At 38.2% G+C, this 17,721-nt stretch overlaps 2 protein-coding genes across 5 annotated transcripts in view; one reads left to right on the top strand and one right to left on the bottom strand.

The window, feature by feature from the left end:
• slc38a9 (solute carrier family 38 member 9) overlaps nucleotides 1–6,499 on the top strand; it is a 16,794-nt gene extending 10,295 nt beyond the window's left edge. For all 3 annotated transcript variants that reach the window (XM_079410561.1, XM_079410562.1, XM_079410563.1), the window contains 2 exons: nucleotides 5,094–5,183; nucleotides 5,440–6,499. In XM_079410561.1, coding sequence (XP_079266687.1) covers nucleotides 5,094–5,183; nucleotides 5,440–5,605 — 256 coding nt within the window. In that variant the 3' untranslated portion in view covers nucleotides 5,606–6,499. The remainder of the gene's footprint in view (nucleotides 1–5,093; nucleotides 5,184–5,439) is intronic.
• LOC306865769 (SH2 domain-containing protein 4A-like) lies at nucleotides 5,775–17,721 on the bottom strand. Of its 2 annotated transcripts, none has more exons than XM_079410565.1 (9): nucleotides 17,300–17,721; nucleotides 16,309–16,530; nucleotides 15,605–15,764; nucleotides 14,029–14,152; nucleotides 13,370–13,517; nucleotides 10,860–11,058; nucleotides 9,277–9,407; nucleotides 8,728–8,945; nucleotides 5,775–7,181 (listed from the first exon to the last, which is right to left on the bottom strand). In XM_079410565.1, exons 2-9 carry the CDS (start codon nucleotides 16,481–16,483, stop codon nucleotides 7,089–7,091), a joined length of 1,248 nt encoding a protein of 415 aa, XP_079266691.1. In that variant the 5' UTR covers nucleotides 16,484–16,530; nucleotides 17,300–17,721; the 3' UTR covers nucleotides 5,775–7,088. The 2 variants fall into 2 exon arrangements, with proteins under 2 accessions (XP_079266691.1, XP_079266692.1); XM_079410566.1 differs by having other exon boundaries at nucleotides 5,776–7,181; nucleotides 16,309–16,526; nucleotides 17,300–17,440.

The raw sequence follows: 17,721 nt of genomic DNA, 5'->3' as shown, positions 1-17,721 counted from the left end.
GTTTAATTCAACCAGTCAGATGACGACTTTGACATTCCTGAAGTGTTTCCAGAAAAGTGTGCCATATGCATCAGACGTTTAGCCAATGTTCTGCGTGACGTCTGAGGATGAGACTAAGAGTGCACGTGTGTATGCAAAGCCTACAAAATCAATTAAGTGAAGTGAAGTGACATTCAGCCAAGTATGGTGACCCATACTCGGAATTCGTGCTCTGCATTTAACCCATCCAACGTGCACACACACAGCAGTGAACACACACACACACAGCAGTGAACACACACAGCAGTGAACACACACACACACAGCAGTGAACACACACACACAGCAGTGAACACACACACACAGCAGTGAACACACACACAGCAGTGAACACACACACACAGCAGTGAACACACACACACACACACACACAGCAGTGAACACACACACACACACACACACACACACACAGCAGTGAACACACACACACACACAGCAGTGAACACACACACAGCAGTGAACACACACCCGGAGCAGTGGGCAGCCATTTATGCTGCGGCGCCCGGGGAGCAATTGGGGGTTCGGTGCCTTGCTCAAGGGCACCTCAGTCGTGGTATTGAGGGTGGAGAGAGCGCTGGACATTCACTCCCCCCACCTACAATCCCTGCCGGCCCGAGACTCGAGCCCACAACCTTTGGATTACGAGTCTCTAACCATTAGGCCACGACTTCCCCTAAATTAACAATTATATTGTAACAATGAACAATTATGTCAATAGATAAACTGTAAAATATAACCAGTTGCGAGAGCCCTCTGTTATGAACACTAAAATCCTGATCAAAATCATTCTAGAAGCTGGCAGTGTGCAAAGCTATATCTGTTTGCAGGATTTCTAAAATCAAATTTAAGTTTTTAAGACCTTTTTTAGGCCTGCAAAAATTAATTTAAAAATAAAAAGTTACCATATGAGCAGGGTAGGGCAATGTCTATGGTTATTAAACTGTAAAATGACTGTAAAAACATTTAATTACAGTTGAGATACAGGTTTTCACAAAAATAAAAGATATATATCTATAATTTCACATTTCAGTCTTTAAATAATTTTTTAAGAAAAGAGGCGAGTAAGAAGTATAAATTATTATATTAATTGAACAGGGTTATATGGGCAGGTGGTGGGAAACAGCAGACGGGCTTATTGTAAATCCAATTTGATTCTCTGCCAGTAGGAGGCGCTTTTGGAACGTCAAAATATAGCGGTTTTCCCAGAAACGTCTGTAAACGAAGCAGTGCGGTGTTCATGAACACTACTTTATCAGATAAATTAAAAAATGCAATCGAAACCTATCTGAAGACACTCTGTTCCTTTCAGCGATAGGCTACATATGCGTCACATCACTGCTTGAATTAGTAAGAATGAGTAAAGTGTTTAAAACTATAGCCTAGGCCAGGGGTCACCAAACTTGATCCTGGAGGGCCGGTGTCCTGCAGAGTTTAACTCCAACTTGCCTCAACACACTTCCCTGGAAGTTTCAAATATAGCTAGTAAGAGCTTGATTAGCTGCTTCAGGTATGTTTGATTTAGGGTTGGAGCTAAACTCTGCAGGACACCGGCCCTCCAGGACCGTGTCTGGTGACCCCTGGCCTAGGCTATAATGTTGATAATGTACGAGGAATGTCCTCTCATGAGTTACCAAGGTAAGCCTATGTGCCTAATTTAAGCCCTGGTTGTGTATAATAATGAGCAGTGAACATGCAGCTGGTGAAAGGCGCATTTGAAACACCTGCAAATCTTTTTTCAAATCAGTGCTTTGTTACCGAGTCATGTGATTTTATTTTTTTTTTTTCAAACAAGGTTTAGTTATGTCATATGTCAAATGTCAGCAGTTTAATGTTGAGCGAGTTTATCTCAGTTGAAACCTTAAACCAGTATTAAAACCGTTTGTAAGTCGGTTTTTATAATTTGAGTGGAATTTGTCAAGTTCCGCTTAAGAAGTGTTACAAACCTGTTTGTGGCACTTACAAAAAATGCTATATTTAATGGTATTTACTGATTATAGAATACACTTTGTAGATTACACTTTAAAGACAGGACTTGCCGGAACCTGTCATCATTAGTCAATATTTTGGGCTGTATTCTTACTGCATTTACATGGCTTAAACCAGCAGATGTCCTCAGCGAGTAGACTATCAGTTGCTTCAAAAGAGCAAATCCGTTCAGTTAACTGTTTTGCAAAAGGATTCAGTGTTTTGCTTCTCCCATCTCTATAGCTTTGACACATTCACTGAAACAAATGAGAACTGAATCTTTAAGTCTTCTTTGCTGTAATGACTGACTGTTTGGTTGAAATGAAATACAAGAGATTGAATATTGTCACCACTGTTGAATAGTAAATAGTAATAGTAATAGGCACATTTGAACAAATAGCTGATATAAAATGATCACCGCACCCATGTTTTTGTTTTTAAAAGAATGAAACACTAAAACACATTTTTGAGATGTGTTGCACATTATGGAACAAAAGAGGAAAATTATGATTAATGTAAGAATAAGTGGGCTTGTCCTTTTAGAAGGTGCTTTTTCATAGTTATTCATAACATCATGTGGTATTTAAAATGCTCAAGTGCGCTGATGAAAGGCTTGCTTGAGATTCAGTCTTGACTCTGTACACTATTTGTCTTTATATTGAGTGTGTTAACCCTTCAAACTACTTATATTTGTGAAATATTTAAAATGTATTCAAATTACACATTCGTGCACAATTTCAGTTAAGGATATTGGCTTTTTGATGACATCGATATATCGGCTATCGGCCAAAATGAGTTGAAAAATATATGCATATCGGCAAAATCCAATATCGTGCATCCCTATTGTTTTTATTACAAAACCCAATGAAAATGCTTATACTATTTGAGATTGATATGCATTGGAGTTGGAAACAGTGCTTGTTGTAGTAGTAGTAGTAGTAATATTAATAAGTTTATTTTATATAGCGCCTTTCTGCAGACTCAATGTCACTTTACAATATTAAAATAGAAAACATGACCGTAGACAAAAAACAAAAGGAAATAAACAAGAAATCCATGACATGAATCAGATCATACAGTCAGAGATCAGAGAAACAAGAAAGGAAAAGATGTGTTTTAAGGTGGGTTTTGAAATCCTGATGAAAGATCATGTATGTGTTTGGGAAGACAATTCCAGAGTGTTGTGGCAGAGATACAAAACGCTCGTCCACCAAATGATGCTAATCTGTGGCGTGGAATTAACAGTAGACCAGTATCTGAAGAGCGTAGTGTGTGTGAACTGGGGAGCAGGTATGGATGAGATCAGAAATATATGGGGGGGGGAGACCATGAAGTGCTTTGAAGGTGATGAGGAGAACCTTGTATCGAATATGAAAAGGAACGGGTAGCCAATGAAGTCTGTGTAGGATGGGAGTAATATGAGAAGATTTCTTTGAAAAAGTGAGAGCCCTAGCTGCAGAGTTCTGGATATATTGAAGCTTATTTAATGTTGTGTTTGGTAGACCATAGAAAAGAGAATTACAGTAGTCGAGTCGAGAAGTAATGAAACCATGAACGCCATGAAACCGTGTCTCAGTATCATTGATGTTTAAGAAGGGACGTAAACTAGCAATATTACGGAGGTGAAAGAAGGCAGATTTAGTGAGTGAACAAATATGAGGAGAGAAAGGAGTCAAAGATTATACCCAGGTTTTTAACTGTGGTGGAAGGTTGAACCAAAATCCCAGCAATGTTAACATTATCAGCACAGAAAGGAGCAACATTTTTTGGTGAACCAACTAGTAGTAGATCTGTTTTATCAGTGCTGAGTTTGAGAAAGTTACTGGTCATCCAAGCATTTATATCAGTAATGCAAGCTGTTATGGAGTTTGTGGGAAAGGGAGAGTTGTTGAGAACTGATATAGAGCTGGGTGTCGTCTGCATAGCAGTGGAAGTGAAGCCGTGATGATGAATAATGTTACCTAAAGGGAGCATATAGATGATGAAGAGTAAAGGCCCAAGAACAGAACCCTGAGGAACACCATGAGAGGACTTAGCCTGGCAGACAGAGATGTAATGCTGACGGTCAGACAGGTAAGAAGTGAACCAAGATAGGCCAGTTCCAGAAATACCAAGAGCCGAGAGTCGTGAGATTAAAATATTGTGAGAGAGTGTTAAAAGCAGAGCAGAGATTTTATTTATTTATTTAGTCATTTAGCAGACGGTTTTATCCAAAGCGACATACAAATAAGGACATAAGAAGCAATCAAAACCAACAAAAGAGCAACAACGTACTAGTGCTATTACAAGTCTCAGTTAGCCTAACGCAGTACAGATAAATATTATTATTATTTTTTAAATAAAAAAACGTAGATAAAATAAAATTAGAATAGAGAGTGCTAGAGTTAGAGGGTCAAGTAAAGATGGAACAGATGAGTTTTTAGCCGTTTCTTGAAGATGGGTAAGGATTCGGCTGCTCGGATTGAGTTGGGCAGGTCATTCCACCAGATGGGAACAGTTCATGAAAAAGTCTGTGAAAGTGATATTGTGTGTCTTTGGGATGAACAATAATGCGTTGTTCACTTGCAGAACGCAAGCTTCTAGAGGGCATATAAGTCTGAAGTAATGAATTTAGGTAAAGGGGTGCAGAGCCAGTGGTGGTTCTGTAGGCAAACATTAATGCCTTGAATTTAATGCGAGCAGCTATTGGTAGCCAGTGCAAATTGATGAACAGAGGCATGATGTGCGTTCTTTTCGATCTAACAGAATTAAAATGCTAATGGAGCCTGAGTCAGTGGCCATAGACAACCTTAAGAAGTGCTGTGAAGAGTGCGAAAACCAGACTGGAAACATTCATAGAGGCTATGAGATGACAAAGATAAGTTGAGCGGCATGTATCTGAAGGGTCAAGGCTGGGTTTCTTTAAGACTGGTGTGACAGCTGCAGTTTTTAATTCAAGAGGAACAACACCAGTGCTGAGAAGTTGAGACATGTAAATCATATAGTATGAGCAGAACACTGACGTGCCCTGTATATTTAAAGGATGATCTCACAGGCTTGTCTGTGTAAAATGGATTGACATTATTGATGCCTCGTCTTTCCATTCCTAGTTTCCTTCATGTGTTTATTCTGAACATCCTTGTTGTGGGAGCTGGAGTCCTAATGGCCAGGTTTTACCCCAACATCGGCTCCATCATCAGGTAAGAGACTTTCCTACTTTCCTAAAACAGGAACTTGGCATCTGGACAGAGCCTGTGTCTGTCCAGCAGTGCTGTGAAGGATTTGCATTGAACTCTCTCTCTGCCAGACTTCAATAATGATACTGCTGTCTCCATAGTTGAGTTTCCAGATTCAGTTTTTTCCTGTTTATCTCTGTGGAGCTGCTTTGACACAGTCTGTATTGTATGAAGTGCTATGGAAATGAAGGTGGCTTTGTAAATGTTGGTTTCCTCGCAGGTATTCGGGGGCCATATGCGGCTTGGCTCTGGTGTTTGTGCTTCCCTCTCTGATCCACATGATCTCACTGAAGCGCAGAGGTGAGTTACGCTGGCCCTCTGCCGTCTTCCACGGCTTCCTCATCCTGCTCGGGGTGGCCAATCTGTTCGGCCAGTTCTTCATGTAGCACGCTGTGCCTTAAATGACCCGCACGTCATCTGCGTTTACCTGATGGAAGAGGAACTCGGCGAGTTGGGAACGGTTCCTTGGATGCTTCTCACAGGAATCAAGTTGTAGGACTGGAAGTATAAACAATACTAATCAAGTACCTATGGATTTCATTACAAAAACTCACTCAAAGGCACAAAACGTCTTTATTTTTTTTTTACATTTTTAAAAGGGTTTAATTAAAGCTATGCATTTATCATATTGCTTTTAACAGCTCTTATCTAAAAAAAACTATCAGCAGGAATTCAATAATTTAATTGTTTTTAAATGCATTTCAGTTTTCTTCAGAATCACTAATGATTATCTTACATCAAGATTTGCTTCCTCGCTCTGAAGTTTAAACATTTAGTTGAATGCAGAGTGAAGACACTTGTTACATGAAATGAGCAGTTTTTTTTATTACTTGAACTGTACCAGTGAATTCTGCATTTTCAATTATTCACATTCAAAATCAAGTTCTCAAAAAATTAGGATCTTGCTAAAGAAAGGAGATGCAGATAAAGTCAGTGTGCAACATAAATGCAATGGGTCTTCCAGACCCAGTCCATACTGTGACAGTGTTGTATAAATGTTATGAAATGTAACCTGCATACATACATTAATGGATACATAAAGGGAAACAAGTCTCTAGATTTGTTTCAGGCAAAACGTTCTGGAAGACTGAATCTGAGTGTACTGATGCATTCTGTGTGACTTCATATCACTTTAAGAAATATGTGCACATCAATAAGGGAAGCTTAAATTTGCACACTTTTGGGAGATTCCAAAGCTTAAAGTCAATTTGAAGTGTTTGTAAATGCACATTTGTATGTTTCTGTCTTGCGTATTTTAATTAAATTGAAATGAAATTGTGACTTCTCTGTATTAGATGTTTTTTTGCAAATAGTGCAAATTGAACCCAGCTCAGTTAAAACCTATAAAAATCCAATATTGTGTTGTCAAGAGAGGGTGTTTCCTTCAGAATGGTTTCTATTCATTTAAAAAGTGCTGAATGTTTTTAAGGAAAATGTCAGTCAACTGTAAGAGTACATGTTTTCATATCACAGCCAAGCACTTTTATTATAAAGTGTCAGCGGAACAAAACTACATGGTTTCAAACATATGTTGTAATTAAAAAGAATAAACACTTGGAATTTTTGCTTAATTGTACATCAATGATACAATGGCACATCCTAGAATAAATCTAAGTCTGAGCAGTTTCAACTGACAGAAACTTGCTCTGACTGATCTTAAAATATAACCGTGCCTTTGTTTTGCCTTAAGATGCACACCAGTAATGCTTTTTTCGAAGTATGTTTATAAAAATTACTTAAATGTCCTAATTGAACTATGGCCTAATCCTGGCTTAGTTTAAGCCCTGTCTGTGAAACCGGGCCATAGTGTGTTTGCAGTGCTGATGACGATGTGAAGGCACAGGTTCTCCTCTCTTGTGTTTGTTGTGTTCAGGTGAAGAGATCTGTGTAATCCGCTGCGGCCGCGCTCTGTCCACACGCGCTCCGCAGATACTCCTCTCCAGACGAGCTCAGCGGCTCCACCTGGGGCCAGACAATATAGAGTTAAACATGTGGGCAGTAGAGAACAGAGCTAGCATTTACACATCAATCCGAGTTTAAACCCAACATACTGTGAGATGACTGGTATAACTACACACATTCACTTTTTTCCTATGCCCCATGATGCTTTGACTGAATTATGATGGGAATCTCTGTTAAACTGTTTACAATCCGTTAACGTTTTGCTGTGTGAACGCAATAAGCATTTTCAAAAACTGGGTACAATGAGGTTACATTAATCTACTTCATCCTTCAACAGACTGTGAACCCCAAAAATCTCTTATTTTTGCAGCAGTAAATACCATAAATCTGCAGTAGGTCCTGTATGTTGCCTTAATCGAAAATGTTAGTTAACTGGAACATTGAATGATTTTTGTCATTTTGACAGACAATAAATATTGTATTTATCTGCTTTAGAAACATTCCAGTAAACACTGCTAGTAGAATACTTTAAGGTCCAGTTTTCACTGTTAACAAACATTAACTATGGCTTTTGCCTCAAACTGATAATTAGTTGTTTATTAATAGTTAGTGTAGTAGTTGTTAAGTTTAGGTATTGGGTAGGATTAGGGATGTGGTTTGTATGAACTAATAAACAGCCAATATGTACTATAATACATACTAGGCATGTTAATAAGCTATTAGTGAGAATTGGTCACTATGCTAAAGCATTAAAGGGAGATTACATTTGAAAGCATCCATTTAAAAACAAACCTGATACGTGAGGATTTGGGGAGAACAACGAGATTCTTAATGCAAATTATTCACAGGTTATTGTGAAAATTACAACGGGAGAGCACAAATGTGCAGGATATGTTGTCTTCAAATTGTTACAGTGGTATACATAGAAATAAAATAATCATGAGGAAAAGAATGCAGTGGATTGAAAAGAGACGCGTGTAAATAACAATAATGAATAGCTGTGCAGTGATTTGTGTTGGTTGTATGGTATGGGAATGTGTCTTTTGTGTCTTGTGTGTGGAATGTGGTCTATTGTAATGACTTTACTCTGCAGGTCGGTTCACTCTCCGCCTTTGACTGGCATGCATGCTGACATTTCCTGCTAACAGACGCGAGGCGCCAAACTCATGCTTTCTGTGATCATCATTGCTGTGTTTACTAGCACATATGTGACCCTGGAGCACAAAACCAGTCTTAAGTAGCACGGGTGGGGTATATTTGTAGCAATAGCCAACAATACACTGTATGGGTCAAAATGATAGATTTTTCTATTATGCCAAAAATCATTAGGATATTAAGTAAAGATCATGTTCCATGAAGATATTTTGTAAATTTCCTACTGTAAATATATCAAAACTTCATTTTTGATTAGTAATATGCATTGCTAAGAACTTCATTTGAACAACTTTAAAGGAGATTTTCTCAATATTTAGATTTTTTTGCTTCCTCAGATTCCAGATTTTCAAATAGTTGTATCTCAGACAAATATTGTCCTATCATAAACTTATTTATTCTGCTTTCAGATGATGTATAAATCTCAATAAAAAAAAGTGTAGAGCACATTTACCTCATGATACTCCACCAGTTCACAGAGCGAGCTGAATCTGATCTGGTCTCCCAGCAGCATGTAGCAGTTCTCTGAAGCATCGATCAGCAGGTGCTTGGTTCCCTCACTGCATCTGTAGGAAAGCACATATCCAAAGATCCTCTCGCTGACACGCACCAGGAAGAACCCGGGCTCGCCCTCGGCCAGCAGCGCCTCCGCCTGTTCACGGGATATTATACCTGCAGGGAACATCAGGTTATGTGTATGACTGGAAATCCAGCAGCAGTCTGACAACTCCGTGAGTACTGTATGAATGCAGATGCCTACAGTGTAACCGCAATAACGTTTACAGCATTTCTGACCGATTCATTTATTTATTTTGGAAAAATGTTGCTGGTATTTGACAGATATTAGTGAAGCAAGTGTTGGGGTAGTGCTGGACAGTCAAAAAGAGTCAGAGCATTGACCCACACACTGTCCAATCAGAAAACTGGCCAATCCAAAATGCTCTACAAGACAAGGTCTAGATTTAGAAGTTAAATGAAGGATTATAGTCTGTGTTTTTCTCACCGTGAAACCAGGGTGCGATCCGGCTCTGGTCGTGCTGGAATCCGGCTCTGAGCGGCAGCTGTTCCTCCCTGAACCAGCGGATAATATGATCTCGACTAGACGTCGACAGAGAGCGCTGCATGCCACCCTTCCTGTCAATCACAGCAAAACAGACGTTTGATTTCTCTCATATAGGCCTGTTTATTCAAATCCTGGATCACAAGCCCAGAACTGAAGCTCTGTGAAAGGATATGTAACATGGTCCTTCACATAGCTCATATATTTGGCCTGTTAAAATCTTTAATGTTTATAAATATTAAAACACTGACAACACATTTGCACAACAGATGATGTGTTGAGAGGAAAACACGTAACTGCAGTACGACATTGCTCAGATGAATATGACACCTGAATGAAAAGATGTGACATACAGCTATGATCAGTATATCACTATTAATAGCTCTATCAAGAGAGAAAGGCAACAATCCAGTTTTCCCAGAGTCACAATACTGTAATCAATATTCTCACATCAATATTTGAGTTGCATGCATATTTTTGTAAAAAAAAGCAGCCTGACCAGCATTCAGAGCACTTGAATAATGAACATATTACTGCTTTCAATCCACAATAAATCAAGCTCCATAATTTATATTCCACTCAAATCCAAACCTGGGACAAAAAAATAAATAAAATAAAACATTTACCACTACACTACAGGTAAGATTGATTGATTAATTGAATTGAATTGAATTAAATTAATACTTTTATTCGCACAGGACACATTGAATTAATCAAAAGTAACAGTAAAAACATTTATAATGTTACAAAAGATTCCTGTTTCAAATAAAAACTGTTCTTTTGAACATTTTGTTAATTAAAGAATCCTAAAAAAAACTTTTTTTCTAAATATTCAGCCTTGGTGAATTAAAAACATTGAAAAAACTCTTGCAGACCCCAAATGATGAAGTCTATGGTTATATGGTTACCTCTATTCAAACATCCTCAATACTGGTTTATTTGTGTTTACATGCACATTCATTTAAGCCAAAATTCAGTTGTTGTTTAAAAAAAAAAATCTAAATAATATGTAATTTAGACACTTTATTCACAATATCCACTTTTCAATTATATTTGCATGTCCAAATGAAATGGAAAGCATTTCTGGAGTGAGGAGAACGATCCATACAAGCATGAACGTAATCAATATACAGATGAGAGAAAGCACCATAAGAGTCCCATGACCTACATTGATTGCTCCTTCAGTGTGCTATAATCAACAACATGAATGAGCACGAATAAGGTTCAATTGCTGTCATAATTACACAATCACAACAACAGAACTCAAATAAATGTCTAGAGCAAGCCTATCCAGTATTTCCAGGAGGAACAGAAAAAGCAGTTTACAGTTCATGAGGGATATGCTGATTACAACAATAGCATATAAACTTTTTCAGAATAAATTTGACCAAATGATGTGCGTGTAAACATGGCCATTATGACTGGTGATTACGATCTTTCAAACCACCAGCCCTTCTTTATTATTCAGTTACTGCCACACAAATGAAGGCGGCTGTCTCTGATGTGCAGCATATCAGGTGACTCACCGGCTGATAGCACTGCTGTTGTTTGTGGTGGTTCTGGGTTTGGGTTTGGGTGGAGCGGCTGGATTCGTGCTGCCGAAGGCCTTTGTCACGGCCGCTACTCGTCCTCTTTCCAGAGCTTTAACTGAGCGCCTGCGGTGGTCCTCAATAGTCTGCTTGGCCAGAGATCGTCTGCGAAAGTCTGCAGCTTTTGACTTCTGCACTGGAACCACATATGCAAAACCACACCGGTTATGCCTTTCATTTATGCATGACTGAGAAAATAACAGCACAAACAGAGCCACGGAGAACAAAACATCCCTTCTCAGACAACAACTCTCATGTGTCAGCTCCTCTCCACATTGTTTTTGTGTAATACTCAATATTCTCAGTGAGGATTTTCAGTAGATTCTTATTATTGTAATGTAGAAAAACAATAAGGGTAACACGTTAGAATAGGGGACACTAATTCACTATTAACTACTTTTCCCTCAGTAAATTCATAATTTGCTGCTTATTAATAGTTAGTAAGGTACACTAATTCTAGCAGTTATCGTTGATTTGATTGCACAGATACTATTTAAACTAAACTGAGCTAGACAATGACATCACTGAATTCAATAATGAAATGCCTTTAACTGAAAATTGAGTGTTTAATCTTATTATTATACATTATTGACACTCTATCCTCCAATTTGATACGGTTAAGTGCTTTGACACAATCTGTATTGTTAAAAGCGCTGTATAAATAAAGGTGAGCTGATTTGACTATAGTTATTAAGTTTATGTATTGGGTAGGATTAGGGATGTAGAATAAGATCATGTAGAATAAGGCATTAATATGTGCTTAATTACTACTAATAAATGGCTAAAATTCTAGTAATTTGCATGCTGATAAGCAACTAGTTAAGAGACCCTAAAATAACGTGTTACCACAATAAGAGGTCACACTTTAAAGGTCCAATTCTCACTATTAACTGAATTTTGCCCCAATAAACTCCTAATTTGCTTTTTATTAATAGCTAGTAAGGTAGTTGTTAAGTTTAGGTATGGGGTGGATTAGGGATGTAGAATATGCTCATGCAGAACAAGACATTTATATGTACTTTATAAGTACTAATAAACAGCTAATATGCTAGTAATATGCATGCTAGTTAAGAGTGAGAATAGGTCTTTAAAATAAAGTGTTACCCAATAATATATTCATATTTAAGGTTTAATTTATACATAAATTCAGTTTCAAGTTTTATGCTGATTTAAAAAATCAATACAACATATTACTGTACTACTGTAATGAGAATAAACATTGGCAATAATGAGAATTATTCTCAGAATAATCTCAAAAGATTATACAGAATGAAGAATGTTTTTTTTCTAGTGCTGTCAAATTGATTAATCGTGATTAACGCATCCCAAATTAAAGTTTATGTTTACATAATATGTGTGTGTACTGTGTATATTCATATGTATATATAAATACACACACATACAACACAAACTTTTATTTTGGATGGGATTAATCGCGATTAATCGATTTGACAGCACTCATTTTGTCTTGTTACTGATTCCAAAAAATCCTAATGGTCTCATAATAGACTTAGGCCCGGTTTCACAGACAGGGTTTAGACTAAGCCAGGATTAGGCCATAGTTCAATTAGGACATTTAAATCATTTTTATAAACATGCTTAGAAAAAAGCATTACTGGTGTGCATTTTAAGACAAACAAAGGCACTGATATATTTCAAGATCAGTCAGAGCAAGTTTCTTTCAGTTGAAACTGCTCAGATTTACACTTTAGTCTAGGATTAGGCTTAAGCCTTGTCTGTGAAACCAGGGGTACATTTTATAAAGTTTATATTTTTTTCCTTTTGGTTTTGGGGTAATATGTAACTTTCTGCCTTAAGAACGTGTTTTTGTGAGATTCACTCCATTTCTCATAAATACTGTAGATTACATCTCTTCAGTAGTTCTTAAAGTGCCCCTATTATGGGTGAAGAAAGGTTCATATTTTGGTTTTGGGAGTCTCCAACAACAGGTTGACATGCATGCAAGATCAAAAAACACTTTCTTTTTCTTATAATATGCATTTATTTTTACCTTATTTGCTCAATGGCTCCCAAACGATTCGCTCAATTTTCTAAGCTCCTCCTTTGCATGACGCTAATCTGCGGTGATTGGTTGATTTCATTTAAAGCAGTGTTTGTGAGCTTTTACTGCTCCAAAAGTGGCATCTAGTGGCAAAGAATGAATTTGCATTTTCATTCAGACCAATATGCTAATGTTTCATGTTGACGTCAGCATGCTCGGGATTCGTTTTAAAAATGACTCATTTCAATGATTCAGAGTCCACTCTTTCTTTTGAGAGACAATAACTTTATACACGGTGCACTTTCAGATTTAAAACGTTGCAGGATGTTTTCGTTCGCTGTTACACACTGCATGAAAGCTCATCTTCAAAAATCCATTATAGGGGCACTTTAAGATCTTAGTAATTGACGAAATGTGTAGGTTGTATGGTTGCAGTTTTCTTTACATGTCTTCTGCCACTCCTTGTCCTCCTCCTCACGAGTGTGTTTACTGCCCTGCACCTCCTTCAGGCTGATGTAGATCTGCTGTTTCCTCTCCTGCTCCAGCCTCCTCAGCTCCTCCTCAGCCTTACGCCTCTCCTCCAACTCCAGTTTCTGACAAAGAACAAGCCTCCAGGTCAGGACAGACCCAAAACATTTGCCTCTTCATTTGTTTAAAAGCAAAGACGAGATGGGGAGCGCTAGTGGCCTAATGGTTAGGGGAGCGCTAACCATTAGGCCACGACGGGGAAGTCGTGGCCTAATGGTTAGAGAGTCGGACTCGTAATCGAAAGGTTGTGGGTTCGAGTCTCGGGCCGGCAGGGATTGTAGGTGGGGGGAGTGAATGTCCAGTGCTCTCTCCACCCTCAATACCACGACTGAGGTGCCCTTGAGCAAGACACCGAACCCCCAACTGCTCCCCGGGCGCCGCAGCATAAATGGCTGCCCACTGCTCCGGGTGTGTGTTCACGGTGTGTGTGTGTGTGCATTTGTTCACTACTCACTGCTGTGTGTGTGCACTTGGATGGGTTAAACGCAGAGCACCAATTTCGAGTATGGGTCACCATACTTGACAATACGTCACGACTTTACTTTTTTTACTTTAGTGTTTGTGCGGCGGCAGCACCTTGAGTTCCTCCTCCGCTCTCCTCTGCTCCTTCTGCTGGATCTCCTGCTCTGACAAAACCACCTGATCTGGATCCAGATGCAGGCCTGAAAAACGCTTCTCCAGCTCAGCCTCTTTCTTAGCCCTGTAAACACAAAAACACGCAGGCCACTTGCATAGGTTATTGGAAGTCATTAATTATTCACAGAACTGAAGAGGAAGTAGTTGCTATGAGGCGAGACTGTGAATGTCAATGAGAACATTCATAATAATATGACAGAGAGGTCAAATCCTTCACCAAGACATAAGGGCTCATGTTCACACAATGCAAAAAAGAAATTCCTTGTGCTTACTGTCTAATACATACTATGTGTAAAGAAGCCAAACAAGCTTTTCTGTGTTTTCCATGATATGAAAATCAGGCAGCTATCAATCTGTGTTGTATTTAAGCCCATATTTCATACTACAGTTGCACATCATAAACAGTTAACTAACAGTTTGACTGGATAACAGCAGGCATTTACCTCACACCTTATATTCAACAGACGCCTCTTTTGTTACTTTGAACACAGATGTTTGCCCTTTAGTTCAGTGCGGTTATCTACAACACATATTGCATCATGGAAATACTGCCCTTTTGGTTTGTTTGCACTGATATGCACCCAAACAGGCACTGATTATTATAATCTTACATCAGAAATGCCTCTAAAAACTAATATTCATTTCAACTTCTGTCCAGCAGCCCTATTGAAAAGAGCAAGAGGAGGAAGTGGCATTAGGAGCACAGTATTAGCACACGAGCGCTGCGATGACAACATTCCAGTAAACTGGTCAAATATTTAACTAGTGTTGACTGAATGGATCACTTTACGGTTTATGCCAAGCAATACATTTTCAGAGTCAAAGAACAATTATAGTGCTATTGCTGAGTTTGATTGGGTAAACTCTCAAAAACTAAAACTATTAAAAACATGTTGGTTAACTAAAATAAAATAAAATATAATTATTAAATGAAAAACTTAAATTTAACCAAAATTAGAAGTGTTGCCTTGGCATCTAAATGAAATAAGTTTCAAGTTGAAGCACTAAAATTACTAACTGGTCATAAAAAATGAACTAAACTTAACTAAAACTTACACTTAAAAGAAAAAATAAATTAAACCTACATAGTAATATGAAAAAAAAGCAGTACTTTGCATACTCAAAACAATTACAGGTGCGGTGGAGTTTAATGAGCAACATTTGGATCAGATGACCTTCCTCGGGCTGACCGAAATGTTGCTCATTAAAATTTCTGTGATGATGCAAACTTGAGTGGTGTGTGGGCCTAATAAAAATGAAAAAATATTACTAAAAATTAAACTGAAAATATAAAAATAAAAGCTGTTTTCAAAATATGAATAAAAAGTATAATAATATATAAAAAATATCAACATAATGACTTTCAATGGCGATTTTCATTAGATTCTCATGATAAATGATTTTTTTCAGTATTAGATAGAATAACATTATGAAAAGCTACTTTATAAATGAAATCATATATAATTGTGATTGCATTACATGAATGAGCCTGAGAGTGTGACTGGTGCTGTTTTACCGGAGCTTCTCGGCCTCTCTCTGGGCCTGCAGGGCTGCTCTCTCGGCCATGATCTCGTCACAGATTTGATCGTAGGGTTTGTCTTCAGGATGCTCTCCCATCACCCAAACCCACACATCGTCATCCAGACCCTTCATCCACGACAGAGTCTTTCCTGAAACTGCATTCAGCACACACACATTTCACAATATTCACAATGATGACTGGTTTTGTGGCACTAAATAGCATTAGCAATGTTGGGTTGACTTTGCCTCTCTGAGGCTACAAGAAGAGTGTCACACAAAGTCACAAATTAGATTTTATTAAAGCCAACATTAATTGTTGTTTGCAACCCATTTTGCTTCTATAATAGGACACAAGTTTGGGAAATGGGGTATTTTTGGGAAAAAATTGGGTAGGACTTGATTATGTAGATTAAAAAAAAGACTGAATGAGACATTGAATTATTTATATGCAATAATGCAACAGGAGGAACAACCTATTATATTATTCTTTGGAATAAAACATGCATGAACCAATCATTAAGCAAGACCTTAAACGTGCATTTAAAAAAGTAAAAAATGTGAATTCTGATTTCATGTTGACTGTTGAATAGTTTGTGTCTTTTGGACAAATTTACAACCTTCTTGTTTAACAAAGTACAAGCTTGGTGAAATCCAGAGAGCCATAGACTTGTGGCAGATCCTCTGCCTGTATATTCACACCTTGTGTGACTTTACCACGAGCAGCTTCCTCCTTCCCCAGCTGCGTCTCTCTTTCTCTCCATCTCCGGAGCTGTTCTTCTCTCATCTTAAAGAACAGAATCTGTTTCTGTTGCTCATTCAGCTCGGCCAGCAGCTCCGGCTCGATGTACAGATCAGTCAGTATCTGCTGCAGCATCTTCACTCCTCAGCTCAAACACCTCCAGCAGAAGAGAATACCCCTATCTTTGTAAACAAAAAACCTTGAACCATTGAATGACACAAAAGAAGGAACACAAAAAGAGGCTGAGAGAGCTCAAAGCGCTGTAACTTCAGAAAACACCTTCATCAGTTTGACAGCAGGTGCTGCAAATGCTCTCAACGCAAACAAATAAAGCATTTCTTTCTTTATTTTGATGTGTTGTGAGCATTTTTAGCGTGTTTTGTCAAATTGATGAAGCTGTTTTCTTAATTTGCAGGTGTTTTTTTCTATTTGCAGCACATTGAGTTCTCTCTCACTGTAAAGCAACAACAAAAACATTGAGCCATTTCTCAAAATATCTCCTATTATGTTCCACAGAAGAAAGTCGGTCATACAGAGTAAATGATGACGATTTTTGATATTTTGGGTGAACTGTCCTGGGCTGCGTTTCTCAAAAGCACCATAAGCTTAAGTAGCCTACATCATAGACCCATTGAAATCAAACTAGGCTTACGATGCTGTTTTCTACTTGTATTACTCGACAAATAAAATAAAATCATTTTTTCACAGATACAGTAGATACAGTGTAAGAGGAAAGCATTTCTGCGATTAAAACTACAGGGATGTGATTGTCTCCCACAGAAGCCTGCTGTTAGTACAGTTAATATACAGTACTACTGTAAACGAGGAACAGGAAGCAGGACAAAGAGCCGTCAATCAATCAGTCCCACATCAAAACCAGTCATTTATGACACACACACACACACACACACACACACACACACACACACACACACACACACACACACTTACCGCTGTAGTAAGGCTTCACACACTCATTACTCGCTCGAAGATCAGTGCAGCACATCTGTGGAGTATCTATAAAGGATCCAGGTTCATCTTGTAGTATAGTAATGTTTGTGTCAGAGCAGCTGAAGCCTGCACAGAAAGGTACTGTGGAGTGAGATCTGTGGTGATGTCCACACCCTGTAACTGAGTTCCCTCCTACACCTGCTTCTTCCTCCGGCTCATTCAGCGCTGTTCGGATTATCAGCGTTATTAGACACATTTATACATCTAGCTCAAAATACTGTCAATAATCTGATCATGAAATTAAACTAATGAACGCAGGAAAGATCATAACATACATGGCCATGTCTCACACATTTGGCTATAATTTACATATTGTTTACAGCATCGATAAACAGACTTTCTAGTGTTGTGATTTGTGTTAT

This window comes from Barbus barbus, assembly GCF_936440315.1.
Source record: "Barbus barbus genome assembly, chromosome: 47".
NCBI lineage: Eukaryota > Metazoa > Chordata > Actinopteri > Cypriniformes > Cyprinidae > Barbus > Barbus barbus.
This window is presented reverse-complemented; position numbering and strand designations above follow the sequence as displayed.

What these genes read in the sequence shown, in the direction of transcription:
- LOC306865769 (XM_079410565.1), bottom strand. Translation starts at nt 16,483, where the DNA reads ATGCTGCAGCAGATACTGACTGATCTGTACATCGAGCCGGAGCTGCTG. An exon ending in AGAGAGGCCGAGAAGCTCCG is followed by an intron (nt 14,153 to 15,604) that starts GTAAAACAGCAC and finishes TTGTGTTTACAG; the next exon opens with GGCTAAGAAAGAGGCTGAGC. An exon ending in AACTGGTGGAGTATCATGAG is followed by an intron (nt 7,182 to 8,727) that starts GTAAATGTGCTC and finishes GTCTGGCCCCAG; the next exon opens with GTGGAGCCGCTGAGCTCGTC.